The following is a 25922-nucleotide window of genomic DNA, read 5'->3' on the forward strand; positions in this document are numbered from 1 at the left end:
TCGGGAAGGGGGGAGCTGCGCAGACATGCGGCGCGGCTCGTGTGACGTCATGCTTGTTAGTTCGTTTTCCTGGGGGAGTTCTGTCCACTCGTTTGTCGATTTTTGTTTTTAACCAGAATAGGGGTTTGTTTTGTGGCGCTTACCTTTCTGGGTGCCTGTCCCGGTCGATGGCAGATATAGAATGCTCCAAATCACACGTGCATTTCTATGGGCCATTGCTCCCCGTGCCTCTCTAGAGGGGAGCCAGGTTCTGGCTCGTGGTCCCCGGTAGGCCTAGAACTCCACCCACATCGACTGATGCAAAATAGTTAGGGTATCCATATCAGCCATGGATAGCTCCGGGGAGCCGTAGGGGCTCCCCCCAGAAAATATACTACCAAAAAAAAAAAAAAAAAAAAAAAAAAAAAAAAAAAAAAAAAATGGTGGACTTAAGAAATATTGGCATTGTGCAATGTATTTATATAATATGTAATAAAATACAGCAACATGACATACATACTCATTATTTATGTGAAATTTTGCCCTCCAGGTGGCAATCGGCAATCCTACAAGGCACCAGCTGCATATCCACTTTGTGGACCCTCCTTACTATTACTGTTCTTCTTTGTGCATCAGACAGGTGCTTGCATCACTTAATCACTGCATTATCCATGAGTTCCACTAACTAGGTGTTAATTGTTATCGGTACTGGTTGCATTTTTTGTTTTTGTTTTTTTTAAATTTAGTTGAGGTTTTAACTAAAACGTACAAAATTCATTTCTTAATATATTGGAATGAAATTGTTTAACAGTTGAAAAACAGTTTAGTTTAGTTTAGTTTAACAGAAAAAAAATGATTAACAGTTTTCACTGTATTTCATATTTGGAAGAATATTTTTGAGCTCCCGGTCCCTTAACACTTTCGCGCTCTCGGCGAAGGTCACTCAGCCAACCGTATGTGCGCGCGGCGTTTTTATCGCTTAAGCGTAAAAACAAAAATGTGTATACTCTTTTTACTTTTCTGACCTTAGTTTTCATGCTACGTATTTCATTTTGGTACCAACGTGTTCGCAATAAAATTCTCTAGAAGAACATCAGTAAAAAAAGTCACGAAAGCTATAGAGATACCAGCATGAAATAAATAACTACAAAGATGAGTCGCCGTGAGCGCTCAACAGCAACAAAATGTTTTTACTCTTGGGATTATTATCACCTCTACAATTGTCCTACAGCCTTAATTTTGGTATCAATGGACTCCCAATAAAATTCCCAACACGGTGATATGAATATAATCGTAGAATAATGGTCCCGGCCCACCCGCAAGAGTGTGGGAAGTGGGCGCACTGTTACCCGGTAATGGTGACCGGACGACACACGCGCGAAACGTTGCTTTGAAAGTTTATACTTATTTCACTGTTCTGATATTATTATTGTATGTATGTCATTCATTTTTGTGGCAATGTTTTCGCAATAGAATGTTCTATGAGCTAAATTATACTACACAAACTTGGACCAAATAGGTGTACTTACCAAGGGAAGGCTGGTTGTGGAACAGTAAGTTGAGCATTTGTTCTTCACTCCACCTTCTTCAGGTTCTTCATTCCTGAAGTTGCTCAACAGATGGTTTGTAGGTGGAGTGAAGCTGTTGCGGGTGGTTACTTCTTCACCACCCAATACACCTGTTTCCGGTGGTAATTGGTGTAGCAGGGAACAACACAGTGTGCAACACCACAGGTCTTGCATCCATAGTTCGTGTCCTTCCTTTTACCGGACCGTGCGCATGCATGACACTTGAGACGTTTGGGCAGTCTGTAAATTTCATGTTTCAGTTTGTAGTTCATGCGATTTTCTGAATCAACAATATGGCGGCCAGGTCCTCTCGCTGGAGGTGTAACAGGAGTTGCAGGAGAGTCAGATTCATCTGACAAAACAGTTTCGTCAACTGGCAGTGTGGCAGACATGTCGGGTTCAGATTCGTTGTCTGCTTCATCTTGAGGTGGTGTAGTGAACAAAGGCCGCCTCACACCAGATGGTCCGGGAGTTGGCATGGCGTCAGCATTGGCAGGAGCTGTGTCATCATTTATGTCTGGAGCGTGCCGCAAGTGTTGAGATGATGATGTTTTAGGCCACTCCTCTGTGTCCCAGTGCAATAGGGCCCAGATTGCCACTTCGTGGAACTGTAGCAATGTTAGCTTTTTTCGATCAGTTGTGTTGTATTTGTACAAAACATAGGCATTATGCAATGCCATTTGCAGGAAATAAAAAGTAATCTTTTTGGTCCACTTGTGAGTTTTCCTGGTAAAATGGTAATATTTAACCATTTGATCGAAGTGGTCCACACCTTTCATGAACTTATTGTACTCGCAAATTGCAGTCGGTTTGTTCACTGTTACCTGTTGTATTCCACTTGTTCCGTCTCGGTTGCGAATTCGCTTCCTTCGCTGAACTCGCTGAGTGTCTGCATTGTGGATGTTGGTAATGATTGAAACCACTTGCTTGTCTTTCCACAGGAGAATGAAGGCATTATCTTTGCGGCGGTATACTGTGGTATCCAGTGGAAGTTTACCCTTGGCTAGAGCTTGCAATACCTTTGGGGCGCCACGTAGCATTCTAATTGTGCCACATGTGTACACCCCAAGTTCTCTCAATGTTTCTGTCAGGGTAACCGAGTTGTAGTAATTATCCATGTACAAATGGTAACCCTGGTTCACTAAAGGCTGCATCAACCCCGTTACTGTATCCACTATCGTCTTACCAATACCTGAGTATACGTCAAAGTCATATATGTACCCAGAGACAGATTCAGCAAGCATATAAAGTTTCACACCATACTTGTCTGGTTTGTTTGGATTGTACACTTTGAAGGATAGTCGGCCACGCCATGCCATTGTACCCTCATCCAAACACAACTCTTTCTTGGGGATGTAAACTTGAGCAAACCTCTCTTTCAAGTAATCCATCACTGGTCTCACTTTTATCAACTTATCACGATTGTTCACGGGCACTGCATTGGTATTGAATGTGTGGAAAAACTGGTTTATATGCTGGAATCGTCTGGACGGCATGAACAAGCTGAAGAAACGAGCATGCCATGGCTTTGCTGTTTGCCAATACATCCTCATAGTTGGGAGCCTAATTATGCCCATCAATATGAACAGTCCTAGGAATCGCGCCATTTCACTCACCTTCACTGGGGTCCAAATATCTGATACATTTTCATTGGCCATCCGGAATAACTGCGAGGCGTACAAATTTGTTTCAACGGTAAAGAACTCAAGGAGGGCACGCGTGATGAACAATTGAATATAAGCCAGTGCACTAGTAGGCTTGGGAATTTTCAGTCCAGGATTTCCAGTAAAATCATTAACAACTGGAGAAGTATTGCTACGACTCCAGCCCTCACCAGCCCCAGCCTGCCGAGTACGTACTGTACGTGTATGCCTTTCAGCAGGCTCGAATGAATCCTCATCACTTTCCTCATCACTTATACTTTCAGAATCACTTGGCGCAATTTGTCGTGTGTTCCTACGACGAGTAACATGTCTGGTAGCTACTTTTCTAGGTAGCCTAGATGCACCACATGTGCGCCGAGATGGAGGAGGAGGGGGTCGCGGTGCCTCCTCTTCCTCGGTGAGGGCCTCAGTCTCCTCATCACTCGTTGCCGTATCATTCCCTCTAGCTCTAGGTACACTATAATCGTTGTGGGTTCCAAAATCTTCCTCCAATACCTCTACATCACCTTCAGCTTCTGATAAATCCTCCACAAGGCCTGGAATTTTCGTTGGTGTGAGCTTCACTCCGCTCCACTTCTTAAAAATTTGGATTATTTTGTCCACTCTCGATGACCTGGAGGCTTCCTTGGGCGTAGAAGTGCTTGGGCCTTGACCTTGATCCATTTTTGATGAAGTAATTGGGTATAATCCACACGGAAACGGGTAAAAATGGTCGAGTTTGGCGCGCGAGGGGAGCGTGATCGACTCACGACACGTGACACGAAAACAATGGGCCCGTCACGTGACCGGGTAGGCCGACACGCCAGGCGGCCTAGTGGTGAGAAAGAGAACTTCATGGCGCGTCGTTTGAAACAAACCCCAATGAAATCGGATTAAAATTGAATTTTATACAAATATTTTAAAAGAAGACATAACTTTATGTCCACTATGCGTTTACGTTAGACGAAACCGGACGCGCCGGCGCGTCCAGATAGCGCGAAAGTGTTAAATTAATACCAACATGAGCAAGACGCTTGAAGTCCACACAAAACCTTGACTACTCTAACTCAAAATTTTGAATATAATGAACAGAAGTAATTACATATTATATCAAGGACAAATAAGCTACAAATACTTGCAATTAGAATTATTTTTTACTTAAAATACAAGGCAAGAATAGTATTATAAAAGTCCTTGCAATATCAAGACTTAGTATGTTCATCACCCACTTACTATATTGACAACTCAGAGTGATTATTTCAAGCATTTTGTCCACCAGGAGAGCATTGTACAGAGATCTTGCGTCCGAGGTGTCACCACGTCCCACCACAAGATCTAGCAGTTCTTGGTTTATACCTATAAGAAAAAAAACCTATTTAGAGAAATGCTGCATAATGAAGGTTTAGTTAAAAGAAAAATAATAGATGATCCCACACTAATACACTTAAGATACGATTAAATATATACATGAAAGTTGTCAAATGAATAACATTCAATATTTCTCTATCAGTATTAATTAATTTAGTCCTAGAAGATATGCAATCCTTAACATGTCATGTATATTGCATTAAAATACACTACACAGCAATGAATAGTTATATTATTAAGCTGAAAGGAAGCCAAGATGTACACATGCCTTAATACAAACCCAAACTATTGCTGTGTAACAATGCATCACACATGACAATTTTACCATTAGCATGGCATTTTTATCCAAGAAATAACTATCCAGTGTAAAGGCAAACATTAATGGCAAGGACCTCGTATACAGAAAATTTACAATTATATAAAAAGTTTACTAAAACATTTTGGAGCTTTGTTAAATACATTTAACAATGTATTAAAAATGATTAGCTGTATTCTGAAAGAAGCAATCAAGATGCATGAAACTGATTTGCTGCCAAATATCCACTTGGTCAGTGACCACTACTGACAATACAAGTAACACTTGAGTGTGCTTGTGGCACAGTGCTGTACTTACACCTCCCGTATTTTCCCACAGATACGATGCATTCTTTTAACATCAAGTTCAAAATTGATATTGTAGCTTATTTGAAAGGACATGGTAATAGGACAGCACTTTTAATAAATGTATAATGAAAAAACTTTTCATTTTCCACAAAATAGCCTTGCAAAATAGGTGTGCATCTTACATGTTGGAAAATACGTTAAGTGCGACTGTAGAGCATCGTACAGTCTCATCCATTTCAGATGCATCTGAAATAGACTTTTCTAAAGTCTACCCTTTACTTGACCAACAAGATATCAGTATAATACCAGTATACTGAAATACTGGTATTATTTCAGTATTATACTGAAATACTGACATTTTATTTATAATAAATAATGAGAATGTTTAAGATAAAAATCACAGTGATGGCAGCCACAATAAGTCATCAACAATGCTTCACATTACACATGCTCAAAGAACAACTCTAAAAGAAGTGAGAAAAATATCAGCATTTATTTACAAAGAACTTGAAGCAGTTCATCACCAGCATTAATCAAAGAGCTCATGCAAGCGAGTGATAACCAAGGTAACAAATATGCCACAAGCAAAACCTTCTAAGATCTTCACATGTGAAAATATTAGATGCCAAATTTCCACACATTTTAATATATTTTCTGGGGGGAGCCCCGTCGGCTCCCCGGAGCTATCCCAGGCTGATATGCTAATGTCAGACTTTGGCATCAGTCATGTGTATGGAGTTCTTAGGCCTACCGGGGACCACGGCCAGAACCGGGCCCCCTCAGAGAGGCAAGGGGAGCAATGGCCTATAGAAGCCCCCGTGTAGTGGGAAGCATTCTATGTCTGCCATCGACCGGAACAGGCACCCAGAAAGGTAAGCGCCCCAAAACAAACCCCTATTCTGGTTAAAATTGCTACCTAAAACCGAACTAGTGGATAGAACTCCCCAACCGAAAACAAGCAAACTAGTGTGACGTCACACACTGCCGCGCCGCTGTCTGCGCAGCTCCCCCCTCCCCGGGAGGGGGAAGGGGGAGCCCCAGACCCCCCGCGCCGGCTACCCACACCTCAGTTCTTGAGGCTGATGCTATAGGCGATGGTCGTGTGCTCTGGCTCCGGTTTCGCTACTGCACTGTGCTTTGCGTGTGGTGTTAGTTTTGTGGGTGCGAGAGCCAGGAGTTATCTTCAGTACTCGGGCTGCATGCGCCTAGGGCTGCCTTCCCTAGGTGCCCTGTAAGTACTGCCCTTGGGGCTTGGGGCCACCTTCCACAGGCTCCTCGGGGTCTGCCTCTGCTGGTCTGTTTTACCTTTCGGTTTTTCGGCCGCCTGTTGGGCTCTTGGGTGTTCTGTTCTCCCTTGTTACCGGCAGGTAAGAGGCAGTTTGCACTGGTAGGGGCGCAGGGTGCTGCTCAGCTTGTATTTCCCGACATCGCGGCCGGCTCTGTTCCTTGGGGTTCGCTGTCCTCTTGCGGGGTTTTGTTTTTCTTTTTGTTTTTGCCTGGTGGGGGGTTCTGTCATTTTCTTCAGTTTGTTTGCCCTTCCACTGTTCTCCTCGGTGGCGCCCCCTGCTAGGTCCCCGTGAGTGTACACGTCCCTGGGGTTCAGCTTTAGAAGTTTGCTTGGTAGTTTTGGGCGCCGGTTTGCAGCACCCTGCCTGGGACTACTTGAGCGCGAGTCCTCTTAAAGTAAACGCTCAGGACCCTGGGAATCCCCTAGGGGGCGCGTGGGTCCGATGGATGTGACCCCGGAGTCCCCACTCGCTGTGTGCGAGTTTGAGGGTTGCTCGGTCCCCTTGTCTCAGGGTGACCCTCATTGTTTTTGCCTCTGCCACGCTGCCTGTTGGGTCGGTGATACTTTCGACCCTGAGTCCTGTGAGTGTTGCTGCTTGCATGTGACTCAATTTACCCAGTCCTCTGATGATTCTATTCGGGTACAGGCGGCACGTGCGTTGCAGTCTAGGTTTCGTCTGTTGCAACGCGCTCGGTTGGTTGCTTCCCCGGATGCCCCGGGGCTGCCCCGCTTTGCTTTTCGAGACCCGGACTTGGGGGTGGGGGTCGCTTCGATCCTGGTTCAGTCCGCACCTCCTCGTCCTTCCCCTTCTGTTCGTTCTGGTCCCCCGCCCCTGCTTCCGGCTCCGAAGCGTCTGAGGGTTTCGGGGTCGGAGCAGGGGTTACTTGATCTCGAGACTCGGGCAGCTTCGGGGGTTGCCCCTTCCGGGGGGGCGGCAGAGGCATTCGAGTCTTGTCTCCCGGCCGAAGCTTCAGGGTCTGACCAGTGGGCCCCCCTTCCTCCAGCTTTTCCGGCTGCTCCGTCTTTGTCTTGTGGGGTCGGGGCTTGGGGAGAGGACTCGACCTCGGGTCCTGTGGTGACGGACCTCGAGGCTGGGGAGGGGCTGACTTGGGGGCCTTGGGCCCCGCTGGACCCCGCCTGGGTTTTTCTTCCCACTGAGCGGGGCTTATTGTTACAAGGAGTGGGGTTTTCTTTCCCCCCCTCTGCGTACGAGTTGGATTTGGTATCGGCCCCTCCCCGGGTACGTCGGTTCCGTCCTTCCGGAGGTTTTCGGCTTATCGCATCCAACCTGGTGTGGTGCGAGCGGCCTTTGCAGCTTACCTCCTGCGTGACCCGGATTATGCCTCGGAAATGGATCCGTCCACGTTCAGGTTTGGGACTTCGTTCCCTTTCTGGCTCCGTTACGAGGTTCCGGAGTCGTCCTGGCTAGCAGACTGCCCCTTGTTTGGTCTGGATTCCTGGCATTCCTTCTGTCGTTCCCGCACGCTGGAGTGGCGGGAAGCTTCCACGGTGCTTCAGGTTTTCCTGGGGGGTGAGCTTGAGTACCTGAATGAGTGCTTGTTTGCCCCTGCCCTTCCCCGCGATGTGGGCGTTATTCAGCTCCATGTGCAGGTTCCCTCCCTTTCGGCGGCGCTCGTGGCGGAGGACTTGCGAGCTCGGGGCCTTTTGTGTTCGGCCTTGCGGTTCTTTTCCCTCCTGGAGCTGTCTTCGGATTGGCTCGTGGAGGATGTGGGGACGCTTGGGTCCGTCCCGGGGTCCGGCACCTTGTCCTCAGCTGCGCGTTCGTCGGCTGCCTTGTTGAAGCTGTTCACGCCGATTTTGCGGGATGCGGTTTCCCTATTCTATGCTTCCCGTCTCGCGTGTCGGCAGGCGGTGCTGGGTTCCTCCGTGGAATCTGCTTGGGCTCTGGCTCTTAGGCGTTCTTCACCTTTTTGTCCTCTCCTGTTTGGGGAGTCGGCCGTGGCGCAGTTTATTCAGGCTGCGTCGGCGGCTTGTCGTCCGATGTCGGACTTGTTGGTTTTCCGGGGGTCCCGGGGTGGGTCTTCCCGGAAAGGTCGTGCCAGGGCTCGGGGTTCCTCTTGTCGTGGTAGGCCTCTGGTGTCAGGTTTGGGGTTGGCTCCTCCTGCAGACCCTCCCTCGTCTGGTCGGCGCGGTGTTCGCGCTGTGCGGGGTTCTGGGTCTCGTAAGGGTCGCCGGCCCTTTCGCGGTTTGCCCCTTTGACGGGGCGATGGGGGGGCGGCTTGCGCTGTTCGCTCGCGCCTGGTCCCACGATTCGTGGGCCTTTCGGGTCGTGTCTCGCGGCCTGCGGTGGCGTTGGGTGGCCCCTCCCCCCTTTGGGGGGTCGGGGCTGGCAGGGCAGGCTTCTTCCCCTGCGCTCTGTCGAGTCGTCTTGGAGTGGGTACGCTTGGGCGTCGTCGAAACGACGTCGTCCCTCAGATGGGTTTCCCGTCTGTTTCCGGTTCCGAAACGGGACTGCGCGGACCTGCGGTTCATTCTGGACTTGTCCCGTCTGAACCCCTGGGTTCATTGCCCCTCCTTTCGGATGACTACGCTGTCTCAGGTTCGGCTCCTCTTGGAGCCGGGAGCTTGGATGGTGTCCCTGGACCTCCGGGACGCTTATTGGCATGTCCCGATTCATCCGCGGTTCAGGGACTGGCTCGGTTTTGTAGTGGGGCGTCTGAGTTACCGCTTTCGTTGTCTCCCGTTCGGGTTGAACCTGGCACCTCGCGTGTTCACACGCCTTACACGGGTTGTGGTGGCTCGTTTGCGTCTCCTAGGTGTTCGGGTGTTGGCCTACCTCGACGACTGGCTGGTTTGGGCTCCCAGCCAGTCAGCTTGCTTGCTAGCCAGGGATTTGGTTCTTTCCCAGCTCGCCGGGTTCGGGTTCTTGGTGAACTGGAGGAAGTCCCATCTGGTTCCCTCTCAGGTTCGGACTTGGCTGGGTCTCGTGTGGGACTCTCGAACCGCCTCCTTGTCTCTCCCTCCGGAGTCTTTCCTGCGGCTGCAATCCCGCCTTCGTCTGTTTCTGGAGGGCCCTCGGGTCACCCGGCGGTTGCTCGAGGGGCTGTGCGGGAGCCTGAACTTCGCGATGGTGGTCTACCCGCCGGGTCGGGTTTGGCTTCGACGGCTGTTCTGGTTCCTTCGGGGTTCCCCCTTCCGCCTCTCTCGCGATCGCAGAGTTCGACCCCCGGGGGACTTGCGTCGGTTGCTGCGTCACCGGCTTCCTCTTCGGGTTTTTCGGGGTTCAGTGCCTTGGCGCCTACCCGAGCCCTCGCTCGATGTGTACACGGATGCGTCGTCTCTCGGCTGGGGTTTTGTGACCAGTGCTCACCAGGCCGGCCAGGGGCGTTGGGATCCGTCCTTCCGTCGAGCTCACAGTACGGTGCGGGAGTTCGCGGCAGTGTGGTTTGCTCTGGGAAGGATTCGGGTGGCCCGCGGATCGACGATTCGGCTCCATTCAGACTGCTCTCCGGTGGTTCATTGCCTGAACCGCGGGGGTTCGATGCGGTCCTTGTCTCTTTGGGGTTGGTCGCTTCGGGTGACTCGTCTGCTGAGTTCTCGGGGTTTGGCTCTCCTGGCGGTTCACGTACGGGGCGTGTCCAACGTCTTGGCCGACGCCCTGTCTCGCTTCGTTCCTCTCTCCACGGAGTGGACGGTCGACGACGAGTCCTTCCGTTGGCTTTGCCAGACGTTCGGGCGCCCCGAGGTGGACCTCTTCGCGTCGGCGTGGTCGCGGCGTCTTCCCGTTTATGCGGCGCCCTTCCCCGATTGCGAGGCCGTCGGGGTCGATGCCTTTCGGCTCGACTGGTCGAGGTGGGGGTTCCTGTACCTCTTTCCCCCGGTTCGGCTGTTGCTCCAGGTCCTGACTCGCTTAGAGACTTACCGGGGGAGAGTTGTCCTTCTGGCCCCTTGGTGGCCGGCCCAGCCTTGGTTTCAGGCGCTGGTTGCTCGGTGTCCGAACCCGAGGGTTTTCCCGCGGCTCCGCCTCTTTCAGCAGATCGGGCCGGTACGTCACGTAGCTGGTTCGATCTTCTCCTCGAGTCTTCGCGTATGGTTTTTTTGACTCGAGTCTATCATCATCTCTATGGTGATCAGGTGGCCTCCTTGTTGGTGTCCCACCTGAGGGCTTCTTCTCGGCGGCAGTATGAAGTTTCCTGGCGGTCCTTCCGTTTCTTTTTGCGTCTTCGTCGTGTTAGCTCCTTGTCTGTTCGGGTGGTCTTGTCCTTCCTCTCGTGGTTGTTTCAGGACCGTCATCTTATGCCTAACACTGTCGCTTCGTATCGTGCGGCGCTGGCGGAGCTGCTTCAGCTTGCTTTCGGTATCGATGTTACGTCTGCGCCGTTTCGCAAGCTGTCTCGTGCATTGTTTCACCTCCGGCCTGCTCATGCGTCGCCTGAGCCGTCCTGGTCTTTGGACAGAGTGCTCGCTTTCCTTTCATCTCCTCGTTTCGTTGTGGCCCCTTTGGTCCAGGATTGTTTTTCCAAGGCACTTTTCTTGTTGGCTTTGGCCTCTGGGGGTCGGGTAGGGGAGCTTCATGCTCTCCTCCGGCGCAGGGGTTTCTGCTCTTTTGGTCGTGGTGATAGTTTTGTTCGTTTGCAGCCGTCTCCTTCTTTTCTGGCGAAGAATGAGACTGCTGCGTTCCGGAGGGGTCCATGGGTGGTTGATGCTTGGTTGGTCAGGCCGGGGGTGCATCATGTTTTGTGTCCGGTTGCGGCGCTTCGCCGTTATTTGCGCGCCACGGCTTCTGTGTCCGGGGACGCGCTGTGGGTTGATCCGGTTTCCCTTCTTCCCTGTTCGCGGGTTCGGGTCTCTCAGGTCGTCCGCAGGGTTATTAGGTCCAGCCAGCCTGCGGTCTATCCCCGTGCCCATGACGTTCGTAAGTTCGCGGCTCTTGCTGCCGTCTTTGGGAATATGTCTTGGTCTGATATTCGGGCGCGGGGATTTTGGCGGTCGAACAGGGTCCTGGCTGCTCGTTACCTTGTGAATGTCCCTGGGCCTCGTCGGGCCTGTGTTGCTTTGGGTCGGCGGTTGCAGCCAGTTGTCTCGGCTTCGAGTTGAGGGGTGAGCGACGACCGCCTCCCGGGTAAGTCCCTCTTTTTCTGTCTGTGGGTAGTTAGCTCCGGGGAGCCGACGGGGCTCCCCCCAGAAAACCAGCGTTGAATGTAATGAAACGCCATTTTCTGGGTGAGTCCCGGAGGCTCCCCGGCATCCCTCCCTCCCTCCGGTCGGCGGTTTTTCGCGTTTTTGACATCCAGCCTCAAGAACTGAGGTGTGGGTAGCCGGCGCGGGGGGTCTGGGGCTCCCCCTTCCCCCTCCCGGGGAGGGGGGAGCTGCGCAGACAGCGGCGCGGCAGTGTGTGACGTCACACTAGTTTGCTTGTTTTCGGTTGGGGAGTTCTATCCACTAGTTCGGTTTTAGGTAGCAATTTTAACCAGAATAGGGGTTTGTTTTGGGGCGCTTACCTTTCTGGGTGCCTGTTCCGGTCGATGGCAGACATAGAATGCTTCCCACTACACGGGGGCTTCTATAGGCCATTGCTCCCCTTGCCTCTCTGAGGGGGCCCGGTTCTGGCCGTGGTCCCCGGTAGGCCTAAGAACTCCATACACATGACTGATGCCAAAGTCTGACATTAGCATATCAGCCTGGGATAGCTCCGGGGAGCCTCCGGGACTCACCCAGAAAATGGCGTTTCATTACATTCAACGCTGGTTTTTTCCATGTTTTTCATGTCTGCACAACATTGTAACAAACAGAAATACTAGTACAGTACTGCATTTACAAAGAATCTGAATTGTACCGGGAACATTGATTAGCAATCATTAACACATTTTATGCTTACACAATTTGGAACAAATTTGCACCTTAAGTGAACTTGGACATTGGCTGACACAGCATTAATTATCTTAAGGTTTTTCTTAAATTACAAAGATTATAACCAATATATTCAAAATGCTCAAAGTTTACAAGCTTCATGTTAACCCTGTGCAGATTTTTTGGTTACTGATACCTGATTTGTAATGGTACATAATCATAGTGTAAACGGAAGACAATAATTTACACTACAGTATGCTGCTTAGTCGACTCCTAGTTTTATACAGTGGTACAATCCTAGACACTTTGTTTAAGCGATCCGAGTACTATTTTACAAATGATCTTATAGAAAAATATGAAGTATTCTATGGCAACAGTATTTCATAATTAACAAAATAAAGTACATACAGTACTGTAAAAAAGTTAAGGCTCATTAAGACAACTCTATTTAAATTAGGGGTTGTGTTAAGTTGTAAGGTTTATTATTACACGCGCACAGTGTACATCACACGGTTTACTCCTGCACATGATAAGTCTCAATTGTTGGTGTTAATCATATGCCCAATTGAAATAAAAATAATTACACAAAGCTTAGAGCTTTGCAAAACAGTTTCTTCCAAGCTGTCATTTGGACACTGTGCTCCTATGGGTAAGACTCCACTGAGTCCCCAGGCACTGATCATGGAGTCAGGCATTATGTTTACCTTACTGTACCTTCATTTTTCAAGGATTTTTAAAATATACAAAGTTTTATTTAGAAGCAACCACTGCTTATACGACACTTCTCAGAAGCCCCAGGCACAGCCACATTATAGTAACATGGTTCATCTGTTGTGGAAAACCGTAACGCAGTAAACACAGTCACTCTGTCCTCCGTGTATTAACCCAAACTCGACTATATCGCTCCTTACTCAAATACATTTGTAACACTGTACCGTATATATATTCATGGCAAATGTTTCACTTAGCAGCTGCTAAATATGTTAAAATTTTTCCAAAGTATAGTACATGTAGGATCATTAACCCTTATTAACCCCTGCACTGCACACCTTGGTTTCGGCAAAAACTTTTTGGGGCAATTGTCAAGGACATTCTTGTTGTTTTCATAAATATTCAGGTAAATTTAATGTCAAAATGTTTCCAAACTGAACTATTTTCATTTAAAAACACAGAGTAATGAAAACATTAAAAAACATTAAAATATAGCCTAATTAAAAAAAATAGCACAACTCTCAGAGCGCCTAAAGGCGCTTTGCGCAGTGCAGGGGTTAAACAGTTCACCTATTTAAAAGTACTACATGCACATGACAAAAAAAAAAAAAAGTTACATAAAACTAATGTAACAAAAATTGCATTTGGAAGATTGGAGCCGACGAGGTAATAGCAGATAGCAGTTTGAGCCTTTTAAGGGTTAAGAAGTGCAACTGCCAACCACCGAGTAAACAAGGTACTCAACATCTAATGCTACAAAATATCATTAACCCTAAAATAAAATATTTTCTGGTAAAGGAACAGAGGAGTAATAAATAATTACATTATTACTACTACTGTTCCTTTCACAAACACACACACAAGAAATGCAGAAGCTAGTGAACTGGATATTTAGAAAGCAAAGACTCGAGAAAGGAGAATTTGAAGAAACAAAGACTTGAGAAATGACTATCTGTGAACATGCAACCGACACGCTTCCTACCATCTTAGGAGATCACACGGTAAAGCAATTGTGTAAGAGAAAACGCCAGGATTAGTTGGAACCCAGTGATTATTAAAATTGCATAAAACAAATCACTGCATCTGTAAATAAATTTGTCAGTCCTGAAAATTGCCCTGGGTAATGCTATGTCATCCTCATCCTTTTCGATCTTACACCCTCATGAGGTTTTAAGTCACTTGATCTTTACTTATCATTACATTTATTGCTTAGATTAAGGGCCTGCTTTACCAGAATATTTCTCTTAATTGCTGCACCTACTTGTATAAATAATTAAATAAACAATGATTGTAAACATTGGTGCTAAGTCCAATTACCTCCCTATTTATCACTATAGTTACATATTATCTAAAAAATAAATAAATTATATTTTATATATATATATATAATATATATATATATATATATATATATATATATATATATATATATATATTATATATATATATATATAATATATATATATATAATATATATATATATATATATATATATATATATATATATATATATATATATATATATATATATATATATATATATATATATATATATATAATATAAAAAACCTAGAAGGGGTACCACCTCTGGTGCAAATGTAGGGTCCCATAGCCTCGGAGAAGAAAATAAAGAGTACTCAGAGAAGACCTTGTGGATCCTCACTGAACACTTTGATATTTTCTTCTCCTACCACCCCTATTCTTTTGTTAAGTGTGTATATTTATCTAACTTTATTTGAAAATGTCATTACACAAAAAAAGTTACAATATTGATTACATACAGGGTACAAGGCTGCTTGTCACAAGTTGAATAGCTCCTCCAGCTCCTCAGATGGCGGGCAGGAACCATGGATGCAGTGAGCATTTCCTCTCTGGATTGCCACACTAAGGCGCTGAAAAAGAAAACTGGCAGCTCTGGGGTCTCTAGTTGTTTCGATTAGCTTAGACCCCAACTCCTTTAAAAAGCTAGCAGCACTTTTACCCCAGGCACCAAGTGTCTCTGAGGCAATGGGGACAAAATTGTAGTGGTGCTCAAGGTCTCTGTATTTACGTGACTTGGCCGCTTCCCGGTGATTGGTAGCTCCTCCTGCTTGTGTAGCACTGAAGTCAACATAGGTACTGGCCAAAGTTGAAACGCAAGTGTAGTCCCACACCAACTGTCTACCATTCTTCCAGGGGTTCACCGTAATTCCGTCTGGGCGACCGACAGGCTCATCAGAGTTGCGGGACATTAGGTAACGGGGCTCTCTCTCTGCTGGACAACCGGCTGTGGTAAGGCTCCTCTTAATAATGTCATTAACCTCGCCGTGTCTTGCATGCCATCCTCCCGTCCTTTGGCAAAGAAGGCCATGCCGTCCGTATCTGTCGGCCTCTGCCTCGCCGCAAATACACCTGTATTCGGTGTGGATTGGGGCAGCTAGGCGGAGAGCCACGGCAATTCGGAGGGCCTGCGGTGTGAGACGGGTGCCGGTTGCTGACATTGGGGTTGCTAATAGGAAATCACCTGCATGGGGAGCTGCTACAGCTCTAAGTCGGGCAGTGTCATGTGGTGTCGTCGCAGCTTCTAGCAAAGTTGCAGCTTCTTGGTCGGCAATGGGGCGATCCCAGCTGGATTGCTTATGGGCTTCAGAAGGCGGTGGTTGGGGTGCTGGTCCTGCGAGAGAGACCCATTTGGTTGTGCAGTCTGTGAAGCTGGGATCATGCACCCCTGCCTGTTGAACTAGGTGCTCAGGTAGGATTTCCTTCACCAGGTTGTCAGACCCCACTGAAGAGGACAGGAATGCTGGTACAGCAATTTGTGTTGCTGTGCGCACGCCAAGGCCCCCGAGTCTGACAGGAAGGGAGGCCTGTTTCCACTGTGAGTCGCTGAGGGAAAGATTGAGGGCTTTTTCTAGTGTTGATTTCAGCAAGCTGTCATACTCTTCTAATTTAATATTGTTGAAAGATGGCGAACATCTTAGAAAGTAGGTCAGCCTGGGAAGGGACAAGCATCTGGTGATGAGGTAAAGTGCATCATGAGCATCGATGTCTTCAATCCTCTCGTTCATCCTCTTCAGGTCAGTGATCTTCTTACCAAGGACCCCGTCGATGGCATTCCTTCCAAGAGGAGCACCTAGGAGTGTGCTGTCCTCAGGGTTGGTTGTATGAATGTCAGGCAAAACAACCTTTATTTGCTCTATTATGTGCTGGTTGGTGGAGGTTATTTCGCACTTGGAAGGGTTCAGGGTGAGGCCTAGGCTTGCTCCTTGCTCCTGGATTATTCTTATGTCGTCCAAGAGTGAGGCTGGGGAGCCGGCTAGAGTACCATCATCCAAAAACCAAATGTTGAGCTCACTGGACAGGTTATCGGTGACTTCCTTGATAACTAGGCAGAACAGAAAAGGAGCAAGGGGGTCACCTTGTTGGACACCTTCTTGTGATTCAATTTCATGTTCCCCAAAAAGCAGAGTTAGATTCTTGCTGTAGCATGAGTTTACAAACGGGTAGAGGGAAGGAAAAAGGCGATGAACTGCACTGAGTACTGCATCCCTTCTAACCAGATTGAAAGCATTTTTGAAGTCCAGCTTTATCAGGGCTTTTTCATTCGTAATGTTGGCAATGTAGGCTCTAGCTGCATGAGCCGCTGCCTCACACCCTTGGGGAATGCCAAACCCAAGCTGTTTTGGCTTCAGCATGTCGGCTGCTGCCTGACTAACTGCTCTAGCAGCAGCCTTAGCGACGAGACGCCGGAGTGAATTGCCGACAGCTATCGGTCTGATTCCTCCATCTTTTTTCCTCAGGGCACAGAGGGTAGCGCCAAAAAAGAGAGGCCGTATGGTCTCTGGTATGTTGCCAGCTAGACATGTGTTGGCGAATCTAGTTAGTTCCACCAGGAGGCCCTGTGCAATGTCTCCCAGTGCAGGGTTGAGCATTTGTTTGATGTGGTTGGGTCGTAGTCCTGTGAACCCACCTGCTGATCCTGGTGGGAAGGATAAAGCTGCTTTGTGCACCATGGATTCGAGCACACACAGGGGTTCTGCTCTGGTGACACCGACTAGGGGAACACTGTCGTCACGAGGAGCTCTGGGTGGGTGTTTTTCCCTCAAGGCTTGTGCTGTATCGGCATCCCTGGTAGCAACTGTGTCTTCACTGGTGATGACTCTGATTGCCCCTATTGTGTTGCCTTCTTCTATTTTCTTGCTGACTGTTGCTCTGATTTTGGATGCCTCGGTTCTGCTGTTGATACCTTTCCTGCGGTGGGTGTTTTTAGCACGGGTGGGGAGGGGTGCCTGGTTGTCCTCTCTAGGAAAACTATTTATAGCCATAATGACCGAGGAAGCTAGTGATTTGTCTCTCCTTGCAGGGACAGCTAGGCATATGTTTCCAAACAGGAGAAGGTTGTGCCATGCTTGGATAGTTCCGGGGGAGTCATTGACCTTTTTCAAGAGGCTGGATAGTTTGGCTGCTGCCTGGGGCCGGGCAGCTTTGGGGATGTGCTGCAGGGTTCCAACCGATGTTGCTTTGATGGCTTCTAGTAGATTCTCAGTCGAAATGAAGCTGTTAGAGGTGTTTTCCCTGACTGCTGGAGTGGGGCCTTGATTGATACCCTCTTTGGGAGGGCGCCACATACCCGGACAATCGGTTCCGTTGTGAGCATGCTTGCGCACATCTCCGTTACGCTTGAGTCTCCACACCTTGTCACACACTTGGCATGTGCCATACCTGTCGTCGATTGATGGCTCCTCTTGGCTGAGAGAAGCCTGGCTGTCAGTCGTGACCTGCGACATCAGCGGGCGCTGGGTGGGCGCTGGGCGGGCGCTGGGCGGGCGCTGGGCGGGCTCTGGGCGGGCGCTGCGTGGGCGCTGGGCGGAAGTAGCGTGAGGGGGTGGACACAGGGAGGTAGCGGTCGCAGTTGGGGGTGGGGCAGGGGGAAGAGGGTGACTCTTGGGTTGGGTGACGGTACACACTGGCGGGTATGGGGAGGGGGTGGGTCAGAGGGGTGACACTAACACGTTTGTATAATCTCGTGATATATCACTGCACAATATAAACTGGTTCACTGTGGACTCGATGCACTTAAAACACGATACCAGTTTCCCGAGAGCCGAGGTATCTATTTTTCATTGATATTTTCATAAACACTTACACACTGGTCACCCCCCTCGACTGACCGCACAACAACACCCCATCCCCACCACCCCCCCCACCCCAACCACCATAACCGAGGGAGCCCCTCAGGGCGCCCTTGTTGGCCCTCACTGCAGTTCAAACGATTCCACACTGCCAATCCACTTGTTTGATTGTTTTTGCTTGCAATAGTTCACCCTGGACACTTCCCGCCACTCTCACACCTTCCCAGGATGTTCACACTGCACACTGTTGAGTCTGGGCCCGGTGGGGTCAGGATGTCACAAGATAATGGCACATGGCCGGCAGAGCCTCCTCCCAGCGTCCGTTCCCTGTGGCGCCCACAGGGGAATCCTATTTATTCTATTTAATTCTATTTAATTCTATTTATTGTAATTCTATTTATTATATAAAAAATTTTATTTATTGTGCTATTATTATGTAACTAGTTTTAAAATGTGCTCCTTTACATTGAGAACAATTTGATGCTAAAATTAAAGATGTAACACGAAATTTTATGTCAGAACATTGGAAAGATATAAATAATTTTGTGATGATGAGCATCCAAAATTAAAATATATAATATATATAAGATTCAGATTCAGATGTTTATTCAGGTAAGGTATATACATACAAGTGATGTTACATTAATGGATTGATATATAGATAGATCTAGTACATACAATGCCTAAAGCCACTATTACGCAATGCGTTTCGGGCAAGTATAATATAATATATAAATTTATATATATATATATAATATATATATAAATATATATATAAATATAATATATATTTATATATATAAATATATATATTTATATATATAAATATATATTATATATAATATATATAATATATATATATATATATATATATATATATATATATATATATATATATATATATATATACATATATATATATATATATAGCAACTGATAACTTGAAAATATTATGGGCCAATGAATGAATATTAATTAATTAACACTATCGCTCTCTTTGGACACCCCGCGTGTCTACTTTTTTTCTCTCGTGTCCTAGCTCTGGACACTGCTTGCGTCCAATACAAAATATATTTGTATAAAATTCATTTTCTATCTGATCGACTTCGGCATAGTTTCAAAATGAGCGCCTTTAGTGTGCGCACAATTTAATATCAACATGAAAGATGTAATACAAAACTTGATGTCAGAACACTTGAAAGATTAAAAATACATTTTTGGTCAAAATTTTAAAATATTTGTTAAAATTCTATTTATTGTGCTATTATTATGTAACTAGTTTTAAAATGTGCTCCTTTACATTGAGAACAATTTGATGCTAAAATTAAAGATGTAACACGAAATTTTATGTCAGAACATTGGAAAGATATAAATAATTTTGTGATGATGAGCATCCAAAATTAAAATATTTGTTAAAATTCCAGTTATTGCTATTTTATTATGGTACTAGTTTTAAAATATGCCCCTTTATATTGCGAACAATTTGATACCAAAACGAGCGACGTAACACGAAAATTTATGTTATCAAACTGAACGAGTATACATATTAGGTTGCAGGTGTGATAATTGGTTCTCGTTCACTGGTAACTTTAGGCTTTGCTAAAGGAGTCATGCTGGGCTTTTGGACAACATATGCATATACACCCGCAGAGAATTTAATTGCAAACACATTGATACCAAAACGAACGACGTAGCACGAGAATTAAGGTAAGAAAACTGAAACAAGTATACACATTTTACTGATTGTGCGCGCTCACGGGTAACTTTTCCCGTATTTAGGCTTTGCAGTGGGGAGTCAAGCTTGGCTTTTGGACCTTATATGCATATACACCTGTAGGGAATTCTATTGTGAACACAATGATACCAAAACGAGCCACGTAGCACAAAAATTAAGGTGAGAAAACTGAAACGAGTACACACATTTAGTGTCGCCGAGAGCTTGCCCGCACGCTTGTCTGCACCGTCAGGCCTACTTCGTGCATACGCGTAGAGCGCACGCCCAGGGTGCAATACTGTTAATTAGTGTATCAGCTATATACTATATAATGTGAATGATTTGTTATCAGATATCAGTACATTATTAGGAATGATGATGATTCTTTAACCATACAGATTGAATGCAAGAGTAGTCTGTCCTGTACAGTAGTTGAGCATTATTCATCACAAACTTTATTAACTGAAGTGCAAACCGAGTTAAAAGTACAAGCGCCTGGTGAGTACAGTACAACCTCGATTCAACGCACTAAAGTATATGGGACCAACCCCGGTGCGTTGGATACGTTGCAAAAGGTGACCTTCAAGAGGCATTTGGATCAGTGTGTTTTTTTCTTGTAAACAATAAAAATGCATTATCATATTATATACTGTACCTATATATTACTACTCTACTAAAATATACTGTTACAGTTGTTATTTACCTTATTGTTGGACTTATGTCCATCTTGAATTCTCATGGAGTTGTGAATGCTGTGCAGTAAATACGTACTGTATTGTATTATGCCGTTAGCACTGTATTGGTAAGTAGTTCTGCTGTATGTTGAGTACTACAATACAGTTTATGAAAACTATTTTACACTAAAATTACTGTACTGCAACCTTAATTTGAACACTAACACTATGCACTTAAATTTAACACTTATTCTAACTACACTCCACACTCCATGTTCTTGGATGTTTGCATAAAGCTTTGCTGGTGCTCGCTGCTGCTGTGTTTGCTTCAGCTGCTTCAGCTGCTTCTGAGCTGGTGCTGGCTCCTGTTGTACCAGTGCTGGGTACGGCCGTGTCCGTGCTGGGTACGGCCGTGTCCGTGCTGGGTACGGCCGTGTCCGTGCTAGGTACGGCAGTGCCCGTGCTGGGTACGGCCGTGCCTGTGCTGGGTACGGCCGTGCCCATGCTGGGTACGGCCGTGCGCGTGCTGGGTACGGCTGTGCCTGTGCTGGGTACGGCCGTGCCTGTGCTGGGTACGGCCGTGCCCGTGCTGGGTACGGCCGTGCCCATGCTGGGTACGGCCGTGCCCGTGCTGGGTACGGCCGTGCTCGTGCTGGTTGATTTTCTGCTACTAGTTCTTGCAAAATATTGCTTCATTTTTGGCATTAATAAGGCACTATTAGCAAGCCCCTGAGAAATTTTATTGTAGTATAACAATACTGTACAGCCGTAGTCCAAAAATGGTAAATTCCACGAATTATTCTTCCACTGGCGGATAAATATGTCAAATGCAGACAAATCTAAGGGCACTGGGTGCCTACTGTATGAACGTAGACTAGGTCTATACACCCTACAGTAGGCTGGTGTTTAAGCTAGATCCAGTAACATAAATTTCTCTCAAATACTGGATTTACATCAGAATATATATTTTTGGGTTATATATTTAGTTTAGCAACATTATTACGATAATAAGAGCTATAAAAAATACTTATTTCAGAACCGATTTATTAATTTTATTATTTCGAAGCCGTAGGTCACTGAACTGTGGCGACGAAATCGAACAAACCACTCATGGTGTTGTGTGCACACGGATTAGACCCGTCCATTCGCGCTGGAGTTGTGCCGCCAATAACATGAACAATTTCTCAAACAACCGATGTCTATCATATTACAGTATATTTTTGGTTTTATTTAGTTTAGTTTACTTAGGATAATAAAGAGTTATTAAAACACCAGTTTTAGAAATGATTTATTATTCTGAAACTGTTCAAAGTCATGGGTCACTGAACTATGATGACACAGACGAAAGTAAGTGAAACCTCACTGTAAAGGTGAGGTTTACTCCACAGTATTCCCATATCTGTCCACCCTCACTCATCTTGTTTTATCACAGAAAATGTCTTAGAAGATTTCAACACATTAGCTAGCTATTCACGCTTCAGCCTTTAAATTTACAAAGATACGTGTGCCATAAATCAGTGAACAAAAATGATGGAAACTCAGTCGTTCACTTGTGTGGACCACTCTGGCTGGTGTTTGGTAAATATGCTTCACTTGTTGTGTGGACCATTCTGGCTGGTGTTTGGTTCATATGGTTCACTTGTTGTGTGGTCCACTTGTGTGATCCAACCTGTCTTGTGAAGGAATTATTATTTGTAATGTGATAGAATGAGACAGTTTTCCACCACTCTGTGAACTCTGTCCCAACATCATAAGCTTGTGGCTCACATGTGTGGTCCACTTGTGTGATCGAACTTACCATTTGAAGGAATTATTAATTGTAACCTGTGATGGAATGGGAAAGTTTTTCACCAGTCTGTGAACTCTGTCTCAACATCCTAAGCAAATCTGAACATCCCACGCTTCGCGGAACCATTGTTCGTCGAACCGGGTGAGTACAGTGTTAGGTTACAACAGTGTTTTCTAGTTACCAGGTGTGAGCTTTTCATAAAGACTCAAGGCCTTATTGTTTAAATATTTCTGCTTTACACCAGTTTTCTGTTGAATACATTAGCACCAACTACACAAAGAGAAATTAATACTATCGCACTCCGTGCGGCGCGCCGCAGAAATGACGTCATGCGCCGTTCGGTGCAGGCGAGCGTGTGGCGACACCGAAAAAGTGTATACTCGTTTCAGTTTTCTCACCTTAATTCTCATGCTATGTCGTTCGTTTTGGAATCATTGTGTTCGCAATAAAATTCCCTACAAGGGTATATGTATATAAGGTCCAAAAGCACCCAGTGACTACCCACAGCAAAGCATAAAGTCAGCAAAGTTACCCGTGAACGCGCAAAATCAGTAAAATGTGTATACTCGTTTCAGTTTTCTCACCTTATTTCTTGTGCTTTGTCATTCGTTTTGGTATCATTGTGTTCACAATAGAATTCTCTACAGAGGTATATGCATATAAGGTCTAAATGCCTGGCGTGACTTCCCACAGCAAACCCTAAAGTCGGCCAAGTTACCCGTGAACGAGCACCAATTTGGCACACCTGCAGATTAATGTATATACTCATTCAGTTTGATAACAAATTTTCGTGTTACATGTTTCATCTTGGTATCAAATGGTTCGCAAAATAAAGGCATGTATTTCAAAACTAGTCCCATAATAATAGAACAATAAATGGAATTTTAACAAATATTTTAACTTTTGGATGCTCATCACCACATAATTATTTATATTTTTCCAGTGTTCTGACACAAATTTTCGTGTTACGTTTTTCATTTTGGTATCAAATTGTTTGCAATATAAAGGCGCGTATTTTAAAACTAGTTCCATAGTAATAGAACAATAAATTGAATTTTAGCAAATATTTAAAAACTTGGACCACGAAAGTATATTATCATCTTTCTGACATTCATTATCTTTCCGACATCAATTTTCGCGTCATGTCCTTCATTTTGGTATCAAATTGTTTGCAATATAAAGGCGCGTATTTTAAAACTAGTCCCATAATAATAGAACAATAAATAAAATTTTAACAAACATTTTAACTTTTGGACACTTTTTGACGCTCATCACCACAAAATTTTATCTTTCCAGTGTTCCGACATCAATTTTCGTGTTACGTCTTTCATTTTGGTATCAAATTGTGCGCAATCTAAAGGCGTTCATTTTGAAACCACTCCTAGATTGATCGGATAAAATTTAAATTTTTAACAAATATTTTAATGAGTGACGCAAGACAGAGGCAACCGGGATGACTCAAGAAAAATACATGACGACGGATGTCGGCAACGGAGTGTGATGGTGTTAAGCTGTGGTCATGAGCAAGTTTTCAATTCAGAGTACTAACAAAATAGAAAACACTAGGCCTACCTAGAAGCCTTGTTTCTGAAGCCATGTCCTAACTGTACTCCACCAACATTGCCCACAAACTTGAACTTTTTCAATTTAAAAAATTTTGTGGAAGAAGTATACTGTTTGGGAATAAGACTCCTAAAACACGAGAATGAATGCAGCACGTGCAGCGATCACTGGCAGCCTCCCCGCACTACCCAGCAGGATAGTTCGTGTATAGTTGTTACACACGTCACCTGTCACTTATTATGTGAAGACTCAAATCCCCAGAGTAAACTTATCTGTGTCCTCAAATTACCTCTCCATATAATATTTATTAGACAATAATACTGTATTCTATTCACCATTGGTCATATACAAATACTTTCCATTATCTTGAGAATTATACAACAGTGAAATTTGTATATAGTCAGCATTAGAAGTTCAAGTACTCTAAAGAGAAATATGAAAAAATGCAGTTACAATATACATGAAAAACAACATTTCCTTACATCTGGAACCAAGAACCTGTCATTATTTTTTAATTCTAAGTTACATGGGTTGATATTATTGTACAATAATAGTTTGGTAAAGTTGCGACCTCTTGACAAGTTATTAACAAATTGCTAGGCAGCAACTGTTGTGACGCGTGTGTAAAGAAGTGCCCCTTACCTTGATTATGACCAAGAGCGTATAGGAGGCACAATGCAAATAGAGATGCATAATCATCCTCTGAGCAGTCGAGCGATGCAATAGTAGACTGAAGGAATGGTCGGGAGGCTAGAGTGCCTTCTGTTATCCCAATATCCGTCATATTTCCTCTGCTAAAAGTGATAGAAATAAACAAAGTAAATAAAAAATATGGCATAATACAAATAAAAAATTTAATACAAAATTGTAAATTGTAAACAATTTACAATGTAAATTGTAAATATATATACAAATTATGTATATATATTACACACAAAACATTGTCAAAAAAAAAAAAATGGCACCTTTGCAAACGAAACCTTGCCCAACATTTATAGAGGCAAATATTGTCCCAATGTATACAAAATGATGAGAGAGAGGCCCCATTAAACTATAGACCAGTATTATTGATCAGTGTGGCTGCCAAAATCCTTGATTACTATACCCCTCAAAAACGACCGGATAAAGTAAACACACAGGACAATAAACTGAAAATAAAATTCAGTATGAACAAATATCACATAATGGAGCGCAAAACAAGTGAAACCAGACCACATTCAGTCTATACATTTTGTGAAAGACTAAAGAAATTGGGAAATGAATGAGGTTTGGAGGTGCCAGATTGTAAACTGTCACCAGATGATTACATCAGGGGCAAAGTAAGAGCAAGACACATTACTTTGGTCAGTTTTAGAATTGCTTTCAACTACATGAATGGAGAAATGGAAAAAACATGTAACTAGAAAAGGCACAAAGACATGTTACTAAATTGCTCCTGGAGCTAAACAATAAGAGATATGAGAAATTGAAAACATTAAATAAAGAATGCCAAACTAGTAGATAAAAAGAAATAGAGATGATATAACCACTTTTTACAAAACTGATAGAAATCAACAGAAAACTGCAACATCGGGAACAACAGGTAATGGATTCAAATTAAAAAAGCAAAGGTGCAACAAAAATACTCCTTTGCAAACAGTGGTTCACATAAGTTATCCTGGGATGCCAGGGATTAAGAGACTACATAAAAGGTACCATAACAATGGGTGGACCAAGAGTAGTAGTAGCAGTGATGTATACCCCTCCACCAAATGACAGAAGACCCAGGCAAGAGTATGACATCATCATCATCATGGCAGTTAATAATACTATAATTGAGAGGACAGCCTCTGCTGCCTGTAGAAATAGATCCCATCTGCTCATCATGGTGGACTTCAATCATGGAAGGATAGACTGGGAGAACAAGGAACTGCATGGAGGTGAAGATACATGGAGGGCTGAACTATTGGAGGTGGCGACAAGAAACTTTTTAAGCCAACATGTCAGGGAACCCACAAGGATCAGAGGAAACGATGAACCAGCAAGACTTGACCTAGTCTTCACTCTGAACGACTCCAACATAAGGGAAATCGGTTTCGAGGCCCCAGTAAGAATGAGCAA

General features: G+C 45.1%; 1 protein-coding gene across 1 annotated transcript in view; it reads right to left on the minus strand.

Annotated features, from left to right (window-relative positions):
* The window catches only part of ema (C-type lectin domain containing ema), a 198941-nt gene that overhangs the window by 115830 nt on the left and 57189 nt on the right, over positions 1-25922 (minus strand). The window contains 2 exon segments of the mRNA XM_069308827.1: positions 4424-4546; positions 24465-24616. Of these exon segments, the coding sequence (XP_069164928.1) occupies positions 4424-4546; positions 24465-24616 (275 nt within the window).

Source organism: Procambarus clarkii, chromosome 63 (genome assembly GCF_040958095.1).
Source record: "Procambarus clarkii isolate CNS0578487 chromosome 63, FALCON_Pclarkii_2.0, whole genome shotgun sequence".
NCBI lineage: Eukaryota > Metazoa > Arthropoda > Malacostraca > Decapoda > Cambaridae > Procambarus > Procambarus clarkii.